Source organism: Schistocerca cancellata, chromosome 12 (genome assembly GCF_023864275.1).
Source record: "Schistocerca cancellata isolate TAMUIC-IGC-003103 chromosome 12, iqSchCanc2.1, whole genome shotgun sequence".
NCBI classification, from domain to species: domain Eukaryota; kingdom Metazoa; phylum Arthropoda; class Insecta; order Orthoptera; family Acrididae; genus Schistocerca; species Schistocerca cancellata.
This window is the reverse complement of record NC_064637.1, coordinates 12957310-12979669: the sequence shown is the minus strand read 5'-3', so window position 1 is coordinate 12979669 and position 22360 is coordinate 12957310. Positions and strand designations below refer to the sequence as shown.

At 41.7% G+C, this 22360-nt stretch overlaps 1 protein-coding gene and 1 non-coding gene across 6 annotated transcripts in view; both read right to left on the bottom strand.

Moving 5' to 3' along the window:
• LOC126109590 (protein spindle-F) overlaps window positions 1-22360 on the bottom strand; it is a 146907-nt gene that overhangs the window by 115558 nt on the left and 8989 nt on the right. For 4 of the 5 annotated variants that reach the window (XM_049914627.1, XM_049914629.1, XM_049914625.1 and 1 more), the window contains 2 exons: window positions 16296-16633; window positions 1133-1457 (listed from right to left, as the gene is read on the bottom strand). In XM_049914627.1, coding sequence (XP_049770584.1) covers window positions 1133-1457; window positions 16296-16562 — 592 coding nt within the window. In that variant the 5' untranslated portion in view covers window positions 16563-16633. Of the gene's footprint in view, window positions 1-1132; window positions 1458-16295; window positions 16654-22360 lie in introns of all 5 variants that reach the window. The other variant, XM_049914626.1, reaches the window with a different exon arrangement.
• On the bottom strand, window positions 542-616 carry Trnal-cag (transfer RNA leucine (anticodon CAG)). The gene has a single exon. It is a non-coding gene; the product is annotated as a tRNA-Leu (tRNA).

Genomic DNA, 22360 nt, shown 5'->3' with positions numbered 1-22360 from the left:
CTTCGCTTTCCTATACCGTTGGGAAACGGACTGACAGAAACAGGGACTGACAGGAACACGACAGTCTATCTGCCTCTGTACGGACACTGGTCACTATTATCTTGTCTTTGCAGTCCTTATGCAAGATGTACGTTGGTGGCAGTAGAGCTGTTCTATAATCTGCCAAAAATGCTGGTTCTATAAACTTTCTCCATAGCAATTTGCTGAAAGATGATCTCCTCTCCCAAGATTCCCATTTCATTTCATTTCTGTAATACTCACGTTTTAATTGAACCTACTCTTAACAAATCTGAACTGCTTCAATATATTCCCCTCATCTGCCCTGCAGAGGATCTCAAAATACTTAACCAGTACTCAAGGAGGTGTCACACAACTGTTACGTGCCTCCTTTAAAGATGAGTTACACTTTCCTGTAAGTCTCTCAGTAACCAAAGTCAGTCATTCACATTCCCTATTACTGACTTCACATGCTCGCTCCATTTAATGTCACGTTGAGGCCTGACATCCAGATATTTGAAACTTCCTGGCAGATTAAAACTGTGTGCCGGACCGAGATTCGAACTCGGGACCTTTGCCTTCTGCGGGCAAGTGCTCTACCAACTGAGCTACCCGAGCACGACTCACGCCCCGTCCTCACAGCTTTACTTCTGCCAGTACCTCGTCTCGCAGGAGAGCTTCTGTTAAGTTTGGAAGGTAGGTGACCTAGATATTTAATTGCCTTGACTATTTGAAGAAGCACACTACTAACACTGTATTTGTACACTACATATTTCTTTCCTGCTCACCTGCATTAACTCTCATTTTTCTACATCTAGCATAAACAGCCATTCATCACACCAAATAAGAATTCTGTCCAAGACATCCCGTATCCTCCTACGATCGAAGACTACACTAAAATGCTGTGCGTCACCCGTACACGGTCGCAGATTACTACTCGTCCCGTGCGTCGAGTTCGTTTGCGTATACAGAGAACGAGACCCATTCCACCACATTTCCTGCAGCACTGTCGACAATACCCTCGCCTCTGAGGAACACTCTTCGTCAGGACGACACACTGCATTTTTTAACCTAAATAATAGTCTTTGAGTCACTAACGTATCTGAAAACATATTCCACACATTACTCTACTGACCTCGTTCTCCAGCAGTTCTGGCACCTTCGGGGTCGGGACGCAGGCTGACGCTACTGAGGTCCGAGGGAGACAGCGACCGCGACACGGCGTTCGCCACCGTTTCCGTCGGCACTTTCTCCCCCGGCACGGACACAGAGTCACTGAAATCTACAGACACGGATGTGTCGTGCCTGTTCAGCGTGTTCGAGATACGGGACAGGTGACTGCCGAGGGAGCGGTTGGCCTCCGTCAGGCGCGACAGTCTGTCGAACAGCTTCTTGTTCTCCGACGCCACGATGAAGATTTGGTGAGTCAGGTGGGACTTCTGGCTCTGTAGGTGCACCACCTGTGCACAGATTGGTGACACCTTTAGAGAACAGAAATTGTTATCGAGGCACACAAAACACCGGGAAACAGCATCCTATTATTTTAGTACTTTGTCAAAGTAATCGAACACACTTTTCCACTTGCTACACATTTTAGGCTACAGGACAGGGATGGCTAGAGGACAAATGTTAAGGATGTAGAGGCTTATCTCACTAGAGGTAAGATAGATACTGCCTACAGGAAAATTAAAGAGACCTTTGGAGAAAAGAGAGCCACTTGAATGAATATCAAGAGCTCAGATGGAAACCCAGTTCTAAGCAAAGAAGGGAAAACAGAAAGGTGGAAGGAGTATATAGAGGGTCTATACAAGGGTGATGTTCTCGAGGACAATATTATAGAAACGGAATAGGATGTAGATCAAGACAAAATGAGAGATACGATACCGCGTGAAGAGTTTGACACAGCACTGAAAGACCTGAGTCGAAACAAGGCCCCGGGAGTAGGCAACATTCCATTAGAACTACTGACAGCCTTGGGAGAGCCAGTCCTGACAAAACTCTACCATCTGGTGAGCAAGATGTATGAGACAGGCGAAATACCCTCAGACTTCAAGAAGAATATAATATTTCCAATCCCAAAGAAAGCAGCTGTTGACAGATGTGAAAATTACCGAACAATCAGTTTAATAAGTCATAGCTGCAAAATACTAACGCGAATTCTTTACAGACGAATGGAAAAACTGGCAGAAGCCGACCTCGGGGAAGATCAGTTTGGATTCCGTAGAAATATTGTAACACGTGATGCAATAATGACCCTACGACTTATCTTAGAAGCTACATTAAGGAAAGACAAACCTAAGTTTTTAGCATTTGTAGACTTAGAGAAAGCTTTTGACAATGTTGACTGGAATACTCTCTTTCAAATTCTAAAGGTGGCAGGGGTAAAATAAAGGAAGCGAAAGGCTATTTACAATTTGTACAGAAACCAGATGGCAGTTATAAGAGTCGAGGAACATGAAAGGGAAGCAGTGGTTGGGAAGGGAGTGAGACAGGGTTGTAGCCTCTCCCCGATGTTATTCAATCTGTTTATTGAGCAAACAGTGAAGGAAACAAATGAAAAATTTGGAGTAGGTATTAAAATCCATGGAGAAGAAATAAAAACTTTGAGGTTCACCGATGACATTGTAATTCTGCCAGAGACAGCAAATGACTTGGAAGAGCAGTTGAACGGAATGGTCAGTGTCTTGAAAAGAGGATATAAGATGAACATCAACATAAGCAATATGAGGATAATGGAATGTAGTCGAATTAAGTTGGGTGATGCTGAAGGAATTAGATTAGGAAATGAGACTCTTAAAGTACTAAAGGAGTTTTGCTATTTGAGGAGCAAAATAACTGATGATGGTCGAAGTAGAGAGGATATAAAATGTAGACTGGCAATGGCAAGGAAACCGTTTCTGAAGAAGAGAAATTTGTTAACATCAAGTGTAGATTTAAGTGTCAGGAAGTCGTTTATGAAAGTATTTGTATGGATTGTAACTATGTACGGAAGTGAAACAAGGACGATAAATAGTTTAGACAAGAAGAGAATAGAAGCTTTGGCAATGTGGTGCTACATAAGGATGCTGAAGATTAGTTGGGTAGATCATATAACTAATGAGGAGGTATTGAATAGGATTGGGGAGAAGAGAAGTTTGTGGCACAACTTGACTAGAAGGGATCGGTTGGTAGGACATATTCTGAGGCATCAAGGGATCACTAGTTTAGTATTGGAGGGCAGCGTGGAGGCTAAAAATCGTAGAGGGAGATCAAGAGATGAATACACTAAGCATATTCAGTAGGATGTGGGCTGCAGTAGGTACTAGGAGATGAAGAAGCTTGCGCAGGATAGGGTAGCATGGAGAGCTGCATCAAACCAGTCTCAGGACTGAAGACTACAACAACAACAACAACAACAACACATCTTAGTATAAATTAAAATGTGGGACCTGAGCCCTGCACTTGTATCAGAGGTACACCATTAGACGACAGAAGCCACGATCCAAACTACAGCCCGTGTGCCGAGTCGCATACACTTTGTTACAATCTGAAATGGTACACATTATGTAGACTCTAGTCCAGAAAGGCACCGTGTGAAAGGTGGATAAATTTAAATGCCTGAGAGCATATGTATTGGGAAAGAACAGGAGCAATTAGGGAATAATAGAGACAATGAAGAAGCTGAACTCTGCCTTCTGTACGACCGGAGACAAAACTGTCAGTCCATAAAGTTTTTTGACTGGATTAAAAAAAATAAAAATACAGTAAAATTAAGATGGTGGTTTTCGTGCTTCAAGTGTCCTACACTTACATAAAAAAGAAAACAAACCACCTCAAGTCACCAAATCCCATTTTTATTTCAACGCACAACCCATTTCTAGCCCTGCTGGCTCATTTTCAGGTGTTTTATCAGTTTACATCATTTTTTTGAAAATAGGTTGCTACAAATCCTGTCAACAGCACGTAAATATATTACGAGGTGATATAGTGTGTAAACATATATACATGCATATAAAGACACTCCACACAGCAAATAAACTTGACCTGTTAGAACAAATGGAAAGACTGTTAAACTGAGAACTTCTTTCTGAAAACTTGTTAGATAAACTGAGTTTTTTCAGCAATTTTAAAAGTTTATTTTTCCCCTCAGGAAGTCAGCTGTTAAGCTGTAGCCACCTCTTCTGGCAGAAATGTCAGAGCATAAAAACCTCAGGAAGCGTCTCCGTGATCTCTTAGCAGCTCTGCTAACAAATCTGACTCCCACACTGACGAAGGAGGATGCACGTTGCATTCGGGCAGCACACGTTGTAGCTGAAAAGTGTTTACATAACAGCCGGTAAACCCTGTTCGGCCCGTTACTTCGGCACGACTACCACCAAATTGTCAGTTAGGACGAAAGGGCAGAAGCAGAAGGCGTGTGCCGCCAACACACAATGTCCTGTTGCAGAGCACGCTCTACAAATGACAACTGTGACCCCGGTGCGTGTTTCACCACACGTGCTATCTGGGTTCTCCTGCCAGACACCAGATTCTCAGAACTCCACAGGTGTCGCTACAACACGTCCTCGATTCTCGGCACTTCAGGTGTAGGCTGTGTCCGGTATATATTCGTCTCCCAATTCATCTCCCAATTGCACCGACAGGCACTGTACTCGTACGAGATTTCAATTCAGTCAGCAGCAGTAGCCTGCTGAACTCAAGTGCTCACAGCGATGTTGACCCGAGGTCGGTCATGGCACTGCACGATCTCCACAAAACACACATTCGTGTGTAGTTACTCTTATTTCATCCGAGTAATACCTAATGCTGTAACTTCTGTACTCAGCCAGTCTGTTCCCCACTATACCTACTACAATAACCTGATCCTCTTTGACAATTAATATTTTGCACAGTTTTCATATGTCCCGTGTCACCCAGCTAAGGCTAGCACTCGGATTCACAATACTCGAGACCTGGTACGCTGTTCTTAATTGGTCCCGTACAATCTGCGGTACACCCCTTCCACGGCTACTACTTAGCACCGAGTTTCTTCCTCTTACTCTCTTTTGGTACCGACCTACACTTAGTCTCACTGCTAGAAATCTGCTGTACCCTACTGTGGCCTACAGCTGGATGAGGCTCTTCTCCTCCCGCTTTAAGTACCGAGTCGAATTTATTCACAACTGTAAGTTCAAATGTGGACGAAACTGAAGAGCTGTTCCCTTTTACCCAATACTTCTTCCATCTACCAACTTCCCACAATCTTTCTACCTATTCGACGTGCACAGTTCAGATTTCACGTGCTCTAATTCAGCCCGAAGAGCACAAATCTTTGCCTCCCGTTCACCGATTCTCTCACCTTTTTAACAGAGCCTCGAGTTCCGCGGGACAGCCTCGCCGAGTTCCCCGCTACAGTCACCCCGGTGAATTTCCGACACACAGCTTACAAATACCACTCCCTCTTTGATGGTGCTACGGAAACGTCCACTTTTATCACGCATTGCGACACCAATTACGTGCGTAAACACAGAATTAAATCACTTAACACACTTCGTACTACACAAATATTCATTATTTACAATCCGCAAAAATTAGGCAAACAGATTGGCTCCTTCAGGTGTAGATATAATGTAAAAAGTTAATTACGTCCACTTACAACAAGTAGTCAGCATACACTCAACTGCAATATCTGTTAATTAACTTACTAACAACAGAATGTAACTTTAATGTAAGCAACTGTACGTAAACAAACTACTAGTGCAAAAGTTCCTAAATCGAACAAATCATGATTCACACCAACAAAAACAATCAATTTATGACAATATAATCTTCGCTGCGGTGGCAGGAGAATACGTACAAAAAAGATTTTGTTTATGCAGGTTTCTGGAACCAGTGGCTCTTTCTTCTGGCAGAAGGGCTGAAGGGGAAGGAGGAGATGCCAAGGGAAAGGAACTGGTGAGGTTTAGGAAATGAGTAGAGTTCAGAAAAGTGACCCAGAACCCTGGGTCAGGGAAGGCTTACCAAATGGGATGAGAAGGAAAAACTGATTAGTAGGGACTACAGCAAATGAGATTTTCAAATCTCGTACACTGCAGTGGTTCATGGTGTGGGTTCCTGTAGTCATGTCCTAGTTCATGAACCACGGGCAACGTATGAGTGGCCAAGTAAGTGGTCTTGACAGTCGGGATACCAGTTACTTTGGAATAAGGCTGGGCATCTCGGACATATTCTGTGTCATGGTCACCTTTGTGCTCATACGGCAAACACTACCAAATCCACCGGTTAGTCCCTCAGCCGTTAGGGGTAAAACCCAATGGGACTCGGGGCAAGTAAGGCTAGCAACCTGCTTCCCTGGTACTTTAAATATGATGCTGGCAACAATCAGAGCAAAATGCCTCAGACCTTTGGAGGTGACGGAGTCCCACCTCTAACTGACAAACCAGGGACTCCTAAGATATGACTTGGCAAACAAATGGTAATGAGATGGGGAGCTATTAGTATCAATGGGGGCTACTCTGGGAAGAAGGTAGAGCTGGCAGAGGCTGCAAGTAAGATGGGGCTGGACATTTTAGCTGTTAGTGACATTCGGGTAAGGGGTGAGAAAGAAGAGGAAGTGGGAGAATACAAGGTCTACCTGTCAGGAGTCAAAGCAGGAATAGCACAATGGGGTGTAGGGCTTTACATCAGGAAAGAAATGGAACCCAGCGTAGTTGCAATAAGGTATGTAAACGAACGACTGATGTGGATAGATTTGACAGTGTCTAGCAAGAAAATTAGGATTGTGTCAGTATATTCGCATTGTGAAGGGACAGGTCAAGATAAGATGGATAGTTTTTATGAGGCACTCAGTGATGTAGTTGTTAGAGTAAAGGACAAGGACAGTGTTCTGCTCATGGGTGATTTTAACGCCAGGATTGGAAATCGAACAGAAGGGTATGAAAAGGTTATGGGTAAATTTGGAGAGGATATGCAGGCCAACAGGAACGGGAAACAACTCTTGGATTTCTGTGCCAGTATGGGCTTAGTAATCACAAACTCCTTTTTTAAACATAAGAACATTCACCGGTATACTTGGGAAGGCAGGGGAACCACATCTGTCATTGACTATATAATAACAGATCAGGAATTCAGGAAGGCTGTGAGGGACACACGTGTATTCAGGGGATTCTTTGATGACACTGATCATTATTTAATCTGCAGTGAAATTGGGATTGTGAGGCCGAAAGTGCAGGAGGTCAGGTCCATATGTAGGAGGAAACTTCAGGATAAGGAAATCAGGCACAAGTACATAACAGCGATCTCAGAAAGGTACCAGTTAGTTGAATGCAGTCAATCACAGTCATTGGAAAAGGAATGGACAAGGTACAGGGACACAGTACTAGAAGTGGCTAAAGAATGTCTTGGAACAGTAGTGTGCAAAAGTAGGATGAAGCAAACAGCTTGGTGGAATGATACAGTCAAGGCAGCCCGTAAAAGGAAAAAGAAGGCGTATCAAAAATGGCTACATACCAGAACCCAGGTAGACAGAGAAAGTTATGTTGAAGAAAGAAACAAAGCCAAACAGATAATTGCAGCATCCAAGAAGAAATCATGGGAAGACTTTGGAAACAGGTTGGAGACTATGGGTCAAGCTGCTGGAAAACCATTCTGGAGTGTAATTAGCAGTCTTCGAAAGGGAGGTAAGAAGGAAATGACAAGTATTTTGGACAAGTCAGGAAAACTGCTGGTGAATCCTGTGGATGCCTTGGGCAGATGGAGGGAGGGGATAGGAATGATGATGGAAATATGATCACATTTGAGGAAGTGGAAAAAATGGTCAATAGACTGCAGTGCAATAAAGCGGCTGGGGTGGATGAAATTAAGTCGGAACTCATCAAATACAGTGGAATGTCAGTTCTTAAATGGCTACACAGGATAATTGAAATGGCCTGGGAGTTGAGACAGGTTCCATCAGACTGGACAAAAGCAGTAATCACACCAATCTTTAAACATGGAAACAGAAAAGATTGTAACAACCACAGAGGTATCTCTTTAATCGGCGTTGTGGGTAAAATCTTCTCAGGTATTGTTGAAAGGAAAGTGCGAGTATTAGTTGAGGACCAATTGGATGAAAACCAGTGTGCGTTTAGGCCTCTTAGAGGTTGTCAGGACCAGATCTTTAGCTTACGGCAAATAATGGAGAAGTGTTATGAGTGGAACAGGGAATTGTATCTATGCTTTATAGATCTAGAAAAGGCATATGACCGGGTTCCTAGGAGGAAGTTATTGTCTTTCTACAAGATTATGGAATAGGAGGCAAACTTTTGCAAGCAATTAAAGGTCTTTACATGGATAGTCAGGCAGCAGTTAGAGTTGACAGTAAATTGAGTTCATGGTTCAGAGTAGTTTCAGGGGTAAGACAAGGCTGCAACCTGTCTCCACTGTTGTTCATATTATTTATGGATCATACGTTGAAAACAATAGACTGGCTGGGTGAAATTAAGATATGTGAACACAAAATAAGCAGTCTTGCATATGCGGATGACTTAGTAGTGATGGCAGATTCGATTGAAAGTTTGCAAAGTAATATTTCAGAGCTAGATCAGAAATGTAAGGACTATGGTATGAAGATTAGCATCTCCAAAACGAAAGCAATGTCAGTGGGAAAGAAATATAAACGGATTGAGTGCCAAATAGGAGGAACAAAGTTAGAACAGGTGGACGGTTTCAAGTACTTAGAATGCATATTCTCACAGGATGGCAACATAGTGAAAGAACTGAAAGCGAGGTGTAGCAAAGCTAATGCAGTGAGCGCTCAGCTACGATCTACTCTCTTCTGCAAGAAGGAAGTCAGTACCGAGACTAAGTTATCTGTGCACCGTTCCATCTTTCGACCAACTTTGTTGTATGGGAGCGAAAGCTGGGTGGATTCAGGTTACCTTATCAACAAGGTTGAGGTTACGGATATGAAAGTAGCTAGGATGACTGCAGGCACTAGTAGATGGGAACAATGGCAGGAGGGTGTCCACAATGAGGAAATCAAAGAAAAACTGGGAATGAACTCTATAGATGTAGCAGTCAGGGCGAACAGGCTTAGATGGTGGGGTCATGTTACACGCATGGGAGAAGCAAGGTTACCCAAGAGACTCATGGATTCAGCAGTAGAGGGTAGGAGGAGTCGGGGCAGACCGAGGAGAAGGTACCTGGATTCGGTTACGAATGATTTTGAAGTAATAGGTTTAACATCAGAAGAGGCACCAATGTTAGCACTGAATAGGGGATCATGGAGGAACTGTATAAGGGGGGCTATGCTCCAGACTGAACGCTGAAAGGCATAATCAGTCTTAAATGATGATGATGATGCAGCCCCCAAAAATTAGTCTTTCCTTCTCATTCTATCTGATAAGCCTCCCCTGACCCAGGGTTCTGGGTCACTTTTCTGAACCCTACTCATTTCCTAAACCTCACCAGTTCCTTTCCCTTCAACCCTTCTGCCGGAAGAAGGAGCCACTGGTCCCAAAAGCCTGTATATGTAAAAGCATTTTTTATCTATTCAGTTACATGAATTTAAGATTTATGCTACTTTCTGGAAATATGAACTTAATAAGTCCAAGTTGACTGGGCCACAATGTAAACAGAAATATTGACGACAACCCGACCTTACCATCTTTTCATATTTTCTGGAATAATATGTAAAGAAAAGTGATATCTTTAACAGTAAGCTTAAAACACGCATTAATACAAACATTTAATGAATAATTCACATTAAACTATTATTACCATCTAAATAACTTATCTATATGGGAGCACATACACACTGGCACAGGGCTGTCAATGAATACAAGAACTGATACCACATACGAGTACGAAAAAGATGTAGAAAAGAAGGCAGCAAAACTTGTAAATATGTGTTTAACAATAAACAGGTACTTTGCAAACAAGACACAAAAAATAACACAAATTAAGTTTTGTAAATGGAAGTGAGTCACGGGTCACTTAGAGGTGACACGATTGTAAGATCCGTGCAGCAGAAATAAGATTTCGAGAGGCTATGAAAGGCCACACCACAGTAGAGAGATTACGAAACAGTGAAAGGAACGAATTAAACACATTTAATGTAACAAACAAAACTGAAGACTAGAGAAACATGGAGTGAACATCTCGTCAAGAGTAACATTGACAGACTATCTTACAAGGACAGAAATTACAATATGGTATGCCGATGAAATCTGGGAACGCCAAGAAAGATATCGGCAATGTAACATGTGTAGGCCTAGCACAAGAAGAATAAGAACCACTCTGTAACATACAATCACAATTAATATATGCAAAAAAATTTCTTTCTGCAAATAACATTTGTGCAGTTCAAAACTGTAACACCTTCACATTTGGATACTCTGAGGTTAAACACCTGTGCAAATGTGCTGTGAAACTGGAAGTGTTTGTATGTATGTAAATAACTTTACAAACAATGTACCTAAAGGGGCCCTCACACGTTCAATAATTACTCACTATAATATTGTGATGTGAGCCCCCCCCCCCCCTTGCCCCATGAATCATGGACCTTGCCGTTGGTGAGGAGGCTTGCGTGCCTCAGCGATACAGACAGCTGTACCGTAGGTGCAACCACAACGGAGGGGTATCTGTTGAGAGGCCAGGCAAATGTGTGGTTCCTGAAGAGGGGCAGCAGCCTTTTCAGTAGTTGCAGGGGCAACAGTCTGGGTGATTGACTGCTCTGGCCTTGCAACACTAAGTAAATTGGCCTTGCTGTGCTGGTACTGTGAACGGCTGAAAGCAAGGGGAAACTACAGATGTAATTTTTCCCGAGGGCATGCAGCTATACTGTATGGTTAAATGATGATGGCATTCTCTTGGGTAAAATATTCCGGAGGTAAAATAGTCCCCCATTCGGATCTCCGGGTGGGGACTACTCAAGAGGACGGCGTTATCAGGAGAAAGGAAACTGGCCTTCTACGGATTGGAGCGTGGAATGTCAGATCCCTTAATCGAGCAGGTAGGTTAGAAAATTTAAAAAGGGAAATGGATAAGTTAAAGTTAGATACAGTAGGAATTAGTGAAGTTCGGTGGCAGGAGGAACAAGACTTTTGGTCAGGCGAATACAGGGTTATAAATACAAAATCAAATAGGGGTAATGCAGGAGTAGGTTTAATAATGAATAAAAAATAGGAGTGCGGATAAGCTACTACAAACAGAACAGTGAACGCCTTATTGTTGCCAAGATAGACACGAAGCCCACAACTACTACAATAGTACAAGTTTATATGCCAACTAGCTCTGCAGATGATGAAGAAATTGATGAAATGTATGATGAGATAAAAGAAATTGTTCAGGTAGTGATGGGAGACGAAAATTTAATAGTCATGGGTGACTGGAATTCGAGAGTAGGAAAAGGGAGAGAAGGAAACATAGTAGGTGAATATGGATTGGGGGTAAGAAATGACAGAGGAAGCCATCTGGTAGAATTTTGCACAGAGCATAATTTAATCATAGTTAACACTTGGTTCAAGAATCATGAAAGAAGGTTGTATACATGGAAGAAGTCTGGAGATACTAGAAGGTATCAGATAGATTATATAATGGTAAGACAGAGATTCAGGAACCAAGTTTTAAATTGTAAGACATTTCCAGGGGCAGATGTGGACTCGGACCACAATCTATTGGTTATGAACTGTAGATTAAAACTGAAGAAACTGCAAAAAGGTGGGAATTTGAGGAGATGGGACCTGGATAAACTGACTAAACCAGAGGTTGTAGAGAGCTTCATGGAGAGCATTAGGGAACGATTGACAAGAATGGGGGAAAGAAATACAGCAGAAGAAGAAACAGTAGCTTTGAGAGACAAAATAGTGAAGGTAGCAGAGTATCAAGTAGGTAAAAGGATGAGGGCTAATAGAAATCCTTGGGTAACAGAAGAGATATTGAATTTAATTGATGAAAGGAGAAAAAAATAAAAATGCAGTAAATGAAGCAGGCAAAAAGGAACACAAATTTCTCAAAAATGAGATCGACAGGGAATGCAAAATGGCTAAGCAGGGATGGTTAGAGGACAAATGTAAGTATATAGAGGCTTATCTCACTAGGGGTAAGATAGATACTGCCTACAGGAAAATTAAAGAGACCTTTGGGGAAAAGAGAGCCACTTGCATGAATATCAAGAGCTCAGATGGAAACCCAGTTCAAAACAAAGAAGGGAAAACAGAAAGGTGGAAGGAGTATATAGAGGGTCTATACAATGGTGATGTTCTTGAGGACAATATTATAGAAATGGAAGAGGATGTAGGTCAAGACGAAATGAGATATACGATACTGCGTGAGGAGTTTGACAGAGAACTGAAAGACCTGAGTCGAAACAAGGCCCCGGGAGTAGACAACATTCCATTAGAACTACTGACATCCTTGGGAGAGCCAGGCCTAACAAAATTCTACCATCTGGTGAGCAAGATGTATGAAACAGGCGAAATACCCTCAGACTTCAAGAACAACATAATAATTCCAATCCCAAAGAAAGCTGGTGTTGACAAATGCGAAAATTATCGAACTATCAGTTTAATAAGTCATGGCTGCAAAATACTAACACGAATCCTTGATAGACAAATGGAAAGACTGGTAGAAGCCGGCCTCGGGGAAGATCAGTTTGGATTCCATAGAAATGTTGGAACACGTGAGGCAATACTGACCTTAGAAGAAAGATTAAGGAAAGGCAAACCTACGTATCTAGCATTTGTAGACTTAGAGAAAGCTTTTGACAATGTTGACTGGAATACTCTCTTTCAAATTCTGAAGGTGGCAGGCGTAAAATACAGGGAGCAAAAGGCTATTCACATTTGTACAGAAACCAGATGGCAGTTATAAGAGTCGAGGGACATGAAAGGGAAGCAGTGGTTTGGAAGGGAGTAAGACAGGGTTGTAGCCTCTCCCCGATGTTATTCAATCTGTATATTGAGCAAGCAGTAAAGGAAACAAAAGAATGATATGGCTTAGGAATTAAAATCCATGGAGAATAAATAAAAATTTTGAGGATCGCCAATGACATTGTAATTCTGACAGAGATTGCAAAGGACCTGGAAGAGCAGCTGAACTTAATGGACAGTATCTTGAAAGGAGGATATAAGATGAACATCAACAAAAGCAAAATGAGAATAATGGAATTTAGTCGAATTAAATCGAGTGATGTTGCAGGAATTAGATTAGGAAATGAGACACTTAAAGTAGTAAATGACTTTTGCTATTTGGGGAGCAAAATAACTGATGATGGTCGAAGTAGAGAGGATATAAAATGTAGACTGGCAATGGCAAGGAAAGTGTTTCTGAAGAAGAGAAATTTGTTGACACTGAGTATAGATTCAAGTGTCAGGATGTCGTTTCTGAAAGTATTTGTATGGAGTGTAGCCATGTATGGAAGTGAAACATGGACGATAAATAGTTTAGATGTGATGCTACAGAAGAATGCTAAAGATTAGATGGGTAGATCACGTAACTAATGAGGAGGTATTGAATAGAATTGAAGAGAAGAGAAATTTGTGGCACAACTTGACTAGAAGAAAGGATCGGTTGGTAGGGCATATTCTGAGGCATCAAGGGATCACCAATTTAGTATTAGAGGGCAGTGTGGAGGGTAAAAATCGTAGAGGCGAACAAGAGATGAATACACTAAGCAGATTCAGAAGGATGTAGGCTGCAGTAGGTACTGGGAGATGAAGAAGCTTGCACACAATAGAGTAGCATGGAGAGCTGCATCAAACCAGTCTCAGGACTAAAGACAACAACAACAAACAATACTGTGAACAGCATAATGTCAAACCTTCAACATATTTTAGTGACCTTAACATCATCAATAATATTCTCATTATTTTCAGTTGGCGATACAATTTCGTGAAGTTGACATGTCGAACCAGGAGAAAGCCTGTGTCATAGTTATATTAGCATTGGCTAGCAAAAACAAACACCAAAAACAATTAAATACACGAATTTGGTCCTCGAGTAGTTAAAGGACAGGAATGACTTTTCACAAACGAATCTGTTGATGGAAATCCAAACTACTTATCCAAAAGGTTTCTTACACTATATCACAAATTACTTACTACGATATAGGTAAAAATCGAAAACCCAGCACCTTTGTGTGAAAATGTCTGACATTCCTTCACCTGAGTATTTGCTATCCTCCACTTTTTTCAGTGCCCTGAGGAAATTTGTACTCAGTGTGTTAATTTTATTTTTCATATATTCTATTTTTGCTTCTTTTTCATATATTGTATTTTTGATTCTAGATACTGCGAGCAATAAATGTCTAGTAATTGTTGATACCCATCAAGGTTTTTGCTCCTGTTCCATTAATATGGTGACGTTTAATTCAAAGACAAGAAATACTCCTGTAGCACTCATTAACCTGCAAATTAATTGTAAGTCGATTTCTCTACCTAACTTACTATGTGGAGTCAAGACTGATCAGAAGTGGAATGCAAACAGCAGTTCTGTGATACAAACTAGCACTCTACGGCTGTTTCGAGAAACACTCTTAACAACTGAACAGCAAATACTGTCAAACCAGAGAATATTTTTGGGCTGATCAATACAATATTTCTGGTATTGACAGTACATCAATGCTCACCATCAGATGGTCAGTATATTGGCACATGTCAATACCTTAACAAAAGTACTGAACATGTGAGGGCACCTTAAAAATTATGTAACCACTGCTGGAAGCAGTAAGTAATTCTCTTTTCTGCCTTCATTTTATGTACATTATAGAACACAGAACTACCCTTGTAATACACAGGGTGTCTACATGGACAAGGAAAAATAATTCCCGGATTTTTCCCAGTTGAAAATACACTTTCTCCCGGGTGAAAATACACTTTTTCCGTGTTATGTGACAGTATACTTTTTCTCGGCACTTATCAATCCTTTTATAGTTTATGGTTTTATACTCCTGCGTAGAATTTCCCGGCACTTTAGAAAATTAAACTCAGGGGAAAAAAACACGTTTTGGATAGATCTTTGATGTGCAGCAACATACACACTGCATATTTCCGTGTTACGAAGGTATAAATTCGAATTCGGCTAAACACCGCACATTACTTTCCGAAACATTAAAATCGAGATTGTGATGCGCTTTTGTAAGCCAGTCACAGCTCGTGTCACCAGATCTCGCCAGCTGATGACAGCATTTGACACGTGATGTAGTCAGTCACTAGCAAGATCACTCTTAAGTAGCGCGAACACACAAAAAAGAAAAATTAATGGCTTAAATTAATGTACAATTGTTGCTGAAAGAAAAGCAAAGCTATCACATATAATATTGATCTCTAAGATTAATAAGCTGCAAGAGAAGCAAAGCTTCCACATATATTGTTGATCTTTTTTGCGCTTTATACATCACATAAATGAGCCAGTAAAATTTTTTAATAACAACGTAAATGTCTGATCTTCTGGGCTCGAAATTCTTCACACGGTCGTCCCCAAAGCGTTGATTTTTAAATGAGAGTCAAACGCTCTGTGACTTAAGAAATTCGTCGTACACTCTCTCACATAGTTTATCTTACATAAAAGGAAATTTACTTCGAAAGTAACGCTTTTCAAAGCAATATTCGCAATATTTTTCTGCGACCTGTTAGAAAGGTACGTTTCAGCAGTTGCCAGAGAGTGCCAGATAACAGGCGTCACTGCACTTTTGCAGCTACGATGACACAGGAAGCCCGCACATATGTACGTGTGAAACATTTAAAGATCTTGCATTAAAACGAATCTAATGTAAAAAACTGTCACGTCACACTCATGGGAGGCAATCTGTTGTTAAGAAGCACTGCACTGTCTTCCTAAAGCCTTTAACACACTTTGCTGTTGGCAGATGCTCATACGAGCACTGCGTTTTGTTGTTGTATCGGCGCATTTTCTTTGCGACTTAAGTTTTATTTTTGTTTTTTTTTTCTCTCGTTCACGTTTTGTTGCTGCAGTATCATTCTGCAGAAGTGGGATACACTAAATTTTTTTGTTAGAGTATTGGTTCTTACCAGTCAAAATAACAAAAATTTAACTGAAAATTAAAACAATGAAAAATTCCCAAAACTCAAAATGATTGCAGGGTTTTTCCCAGTTTTCTCCCAGATGAAAAAATTCCCGGGTTTTTCCCCGAATACAGCAATGTACATTAAACAGTACCAATGGTAAACTCTCTTAAAAAATGTATATAGATTGATCAAACTCCAGAAGATGAGCCACCACAGCTCAAAATGTACTGTGCAGGAAAATAAAGTCAAGATTAGGGGCCAAAAGCAATTTCTTTTACAAATTTAATTAATTTCCAAACTTCAAAAGTAGCAACTACACTCGTCTCCACACACCTTTTCTCGTAGCTTCGCCTCCACGGCAGACGCGGGGTCGCCACTGCCGGCAGTCCGGCCGCCGTCGGCGGCAGCGGACGAGGCCCTCAGCGTGGCGTTCTCCTTCTCGAGCGAGATGAGGCGCTCCTGCAGCTTCTGGCAGCGCTCCTTCATCGTGACGAGCGCCACCTGCACGGCGTACTGCTGCGGGCACTGCACCTCCGCACCGGGAGTCCCGGGGCGCTCGGCGCAGCCGCCCGCGCGAGCCGTGCCGGCCTCCGCACTCATTGTCTCCCGCAAGGCCGGACCGCCCGCCTACCACCCGGTGCGGGACACGGCGACAGCTGCTACCTGGGACACTGAAGGGGTGCACCGAATACTGTAGGCAACAGTGGATCACTGTGAGGAATAATATCAAAGAGGCAGCGAAGGTCACAATAGGTACAATTAAGAAGAACAGGAGGAAACCGTGGTTTCATGAGGAATGCAAGAAATTGGTAGAGGAAAGGAGAAAAGTGCAATTAGATTGGGATAGAATGGGAGACAGGTAACGAGAGGAGTTCTTGAACTTGAGAAGGGAAGTTGGTCGTAGGCTACGGGTAAAGAAGAGGGATTATTTGAACAATCAAATTACAAAAATGGAAACAAGGGATCTTTATCTAGACATAAATGGGTACAGGAAGGGCTTCAAGGCTACGACAAATGCGCTTCAAGGGGATGCTGGGGGAATACTGGGGGAATACTGACAGACTCCAGTGCTATATTAAGTAAATGGAGGGCATATTTTGAGCATCTATTAAATGTACACCAGGAAGCAGGAAATGAGCAAGCGTACGAAATACGTACAGCAGAACCCCAGATACCTGAGCCGACGCTAAAAGAAGTAAGAGATGCAATCAACAAATTGAGCAAGCGTACGAAATACGTACAGCAGAACCCCAGATACCTGAGCCGACGCTAAAAGAAGTAAGAGATGCAATCAACAAATTGAAAAACCATAAAGCACCAGGATCGATTGCACAACTGCAGAATTAGTTAAAAATGGGGGACAGAAATTGGTGGAAGTAGTTCAGAAAGTGATAACTAAAGTATGGAACTCAGAGATGATACCTGAAGAGTGGCAGGAGTCTCTTCTGATCCCAATTTTTAAATAAGGTGACAAAATGGATTGTAGTAATTATAGAGGGATATCGCTATTACCAATATATTTGAAAATTTTCTCAAATATTCTGCTAAGCAGGCTTACACCATATGCAGAGAAATTGTGGAGGATTACCAAGCCGGCTTTAGGAGGAACAGATCAACTGTAGACCAAATATTCACCCTGTGTCACATTTTGGAAAAGAAATGGGAATTCATTAAACCAGTTCATAATCTTTTCATAGATTTTACAAAAGCATATGATTCAGTATTTCAATCAAAATTGTACAGAATTCTTTTGGAACTTGGAATACCAAAGAAGTATGTTAGACTTATAGAAGTGAGTTTGAAAAACACAAAAGGTAGAGTAAGCGTGGGGAAATTGGAGTCAGAAGAATTTGTAATAAAGAATGGACTTAAGCAGGGAGATGCTCTATCTCCGCTACTTTTTAATTTAGTCCTAGAATATATTGTATGAATGGCAGCAGATAATTCAGAGGGTGTGGAGTTAAATGGAAATATTAAGATATTAGGGTATGCAGTTGATCTAAACATCATTAGCGATAAGAAAGAATCAGTAACAGCAAATGCATTAATCAAGGCTAGTGAAGATGTAGGTTTAAGGATAAGTGAAGACAAAACTAAATACCTGGTTACTACTAGAATGCCAACAGCAGTAGATCAGGAAATGTTAAGAGTTGGAGACGTGCAGTTTGAAAAAGTGAACGCATTTAAGTATCTAGGCGTGGACATCACTTCGAGAAATGAGATTGAATCCGAACTGAAGAAGAGATTACGGGCGGGAAATGCGTGCTACTTCTCACTGAATACATTACTTTCATCACGGATATTGTCTAGGAATTTAAACATTAGAATATACAAAACTCATTCTACCAGTTATGCTGTATGGGTGTGAGACTTGGTCTCTCACTGTGCAAAATGAAAAGCCATTTCGAGTATTTGAAAACAAAATTTTGAAGAAATTTTTCGGAGCAAAAAGGGATGAAATTAGTGGAGAGTGGCGAAAACTGCATAACGAAGAGGTTCACGAACTCTATTCGAGCCCCGACATAATCAGTATTATTAAATCATGTAGGTTGCGATGGGTGGATCACGTAGCTCGAATGGATGAGGACAGGGCAGCGCGCAGAGTACTGGTAGGGCACCTAGAAGGAAAATGTCCTGTGGGGAGACCGAGGCGTAGATGGGAGGACAATGTGAAGGCTGATTTGAGGAGCCTAGGCATTGAAGGGAAATGGAAGGAAATAGCCCAACACAGGGGCAGATGGCGAAAATACGTTGCTGCAGTAATGGACTCTCTGAGTCCGGTATGACCAGTGAGTGAGTAAGTAAGTAAGTAAGTAAGTAAGTAAGTAAGTTTCACAGCCTGCATCTTCTTCAGTTACAATTTCCGAACCGAGAGGTCGTGGTCAATGTTCGTGGAGAGTCGAACGGACTTTACAACTTTGGAATGAATCAGAAATATTTTGAGATAACTTATAGAATCAGTAGATGTGTCATTCTGCAGCAAACAACGTCAAGTCTGATTCACATAGTGCATCAGTACTCCATTCTGCCACCAGAAGTGCCAGCACAGTGCACGGTTAAAATGGACAGAGCAAACTCTGCGACAATTGTTAGAGTGTTAATTTTGCACCGAATATGCTAAAGGACCCCTGAGCACACCTGAAATTTACTCTCTGCACACTAACTTTGTTCAGGCAGGGCGTTCACTGTCACACGATAAATAGCCAGGTCACACAAGTGTTGTCGATTATGTCGAATGGGTTAGGGAGAGCTTTGCCCGCAGTCCACAAATATTGACACAACACGTGTCTCGCGAGACCAGTATTCCAGAAAAGACTGTTCGGCGAGTAATGCATGGACGTCTACACTTGAAACTGTACAGATTCACAATGGCACAGCTCGTCAGTGACGTAGATAAGGTTGCTCGTGGGGAACTGTGTGTGAAAATGTTACATCGGATACAGGAAGACGAGACATTCCCGAACACAATAATGTTCGGTGACAAGTCGCCACTACGTATCGGTGACACGGTGAACATCCACAACTGCAAAATATGCGGCAGCGAAAACCCACACGCGATCCTGGAACACGTTCCTTACAGCCCCAAAGTTAATGTATTTTGTTTCCTTAGCAAACACAAAGTGTATGGCCCTCCCTTCTTTGTGGAAAAAAACTGTCACTGGTATTGTGTATCTGAACATGCTTGAAAACTTTTTAATCCACAGATCAATGAAGATGACCAAGATGGGACGGTCACTACCAGCAAGACAGTGCACCACCTCATTTCCTCACAGACGTTCGAGGTTTTCTCGATAATCGCCCCCCCCCCCCCCTCCCCTCCCGTCGACTGACTGTCGACGAAGGACCGATCGCACGGCCGCCTCGCTCCCCAGACTTGACACCACTGGATTTCTTTCTCTGGGATATCATTAAAGACTGTGTATATGTTCTCCTTTACCAAACAATTTAGCCGATACGATAATTGGAATCTGCGCTGCCATTGCACAAGTTATGCCCAATTAGCTATGATGTATTTGGGAAGAATCTGATTACCAATGGGATGTCTGTCATATCAAAACTGGTTGTCACACTGAACCAGAAAGACACTACACTTTTAAGTGAAATGAGGTTGTTTGCTACAAAATAACATGTCTAACAATTCTATATCACTCCAAAGTCCTCTATGCACTCTATAAATGCAAGAGCCCCTCAAGCCTCAGTAGAAGAAGCCATTTTACCTCAGAATATGTCTCCTGCAGTCTGAGATGAAACGCCAGGAAGCAGTTTTATCCACGGACCACGGACTCTCAGTCCACAAGTTTTAACTGGAGAGATGCATGAAATTTTTGCAATATCACATTGAAAACATTCCTGATGTGACGAGTACGAACATTCGATACGATGACGCCTGACAATTACCTTATCGGCACCTCTTCTAAAATGATCGCAGACGAGTGTCTGAGACCCGTCCTTAAAATAATCTCCATTAGCTATCGACAAAATACCGGAACAGTTAAAGCAAGTTCATTGCCCAGGGAAAGAGTTGGCAGTAGCTTTAAAGTACCTTTGGGAGTGGTGTGACCCATTCACGATTGGAGTCTACGTACAGGTAGGGTTGTTTTTCCACAACAATGGAGAAGTACCACACTAGTCTCAGCTAGGCATTGGCTGGATACAGGACATCAGAATGGAGTATCTTCCTCTTAACCTCTGACTACCTTCCATTTCCAAAAAGCTCAGAAGCATCATCTTCATCAATCCATACCATCCAGCCCTCAAATGCCACAATACCTTATTCACCGAGAGATTCTGATGCGTCAAAGCCTACAATCAGTGTATTACACCTTTTTTATTCCTCATTGCTTGATTGAGGGAGCGTGGATGCTTTGTTTTCAACAGCCTGAAGCCATGTCCATTCCAATGTGCCCTCAGTAGTGAAGATTCACATTACAACAAAAAGTTGGGAACATCACACAAGCACAGAAGTATGCCTTTAGACTTACATTAAAGCAAAGCATAGAGTACTGAGACTACTAAAAAGCTGCTGTCTAACTGCAACACTGTGTGCATTGGGTACGTCTATGGATGAAGAAATATTAGTTACTGACTTTTATAGGTAGCGTATGTCCCACTGTTAAGAAAAACAACGTGATACAGAACACAAATAAAATTACACTTAGTAACAGTATTGCAGTGTACTGCAGTCTGATCCCACCCACTTGCTTTGACCTACGGCATCATCACCACGGCAGCTACTGGCGTTTCGAGCATATTCCAGGTGGCACCACAAGACGGGTCAAGTGCCCACAAACAAACACAAAATATTTCAGTTGGTCAATAAACTACTGGGACAACTACAGGACTTAGGGGTGTTTTAGGTGGAGACAAACTAAAAATACAAAAAATAATAACAATGTTATCATTCCAAACAATACAAAAGAGGCGCAAGGGGTGGTGAAATCCTTGAGAATACACTGAACAAAAAATATAAAAAAACACACAAATGTAATCTAATATTTCATTTGACCTATACAACTCAAAAACCTGATACCTCAAATTTCATTTCACCTGTTGTTGTTGTTGTGGTCTTCAGTCCAGCGACTGGTTTGATGCAGCTCTCCATGCTACTCTATCCTGTGCAAGCTTCTTCATCTCCCAGTACCTACTGCAGCCTACATCCTTCTCAATCTGTTTAGTGTATTCATCCCTTGGTCTCCCTTTACGAGTTTTACCCTCCATGCTGCCCTCCAATGCTAAATTTGTGATCCCTTGATGCCTCAAAACATGTCCTACCAACCGGTCCCTTCTTCTTGTCAAGTTGTGCCACAAACTCCTCTTCTCCCCAATTCTACTCAATACCTCCTCATTAGTTATGTGATCTACCCATCTAATCTTCAGCATTCTTCTGTAGCACCACATTTCAAAAGCTTCTATTCTCTTCCTGTCTAAACTATTTATCGTCCATGTTTCACTTCCATACATGGCTACACTCCATACAAATACTTTCACAAACAACTTCTTGACACTTAAATCTATAATCTATGTTAAATTTCTCTTCTTCAGAAACGGTTTTCTTGCCATTGCCAGTCTACATTTTATATCCTCTCTACTTTGACCATCAGTTATTTTGCTTCCGAAGTAGCAAAACTCATTTACTACTTTAGGCATCTCATTTCCTAATCTAACTCCCTCAGCATCATCCGATTTAATTCAAGTACATTCTATTATCCTCATTTTGCTTTTGTTGATGTTCATCTTATATCCTCCTTTCAAGACACTATCCATTCCATTCAACTGCTCCTCCCAGTCCTTTGTTGTCTCTGACAGAATTTCAATGTCATCGGTGAACCTCAAAGTTTTTATTTCTTCTCCATGGATTTTAATTCCTACTCCGAATTTTTCTTTTCTTTCCTTCACTG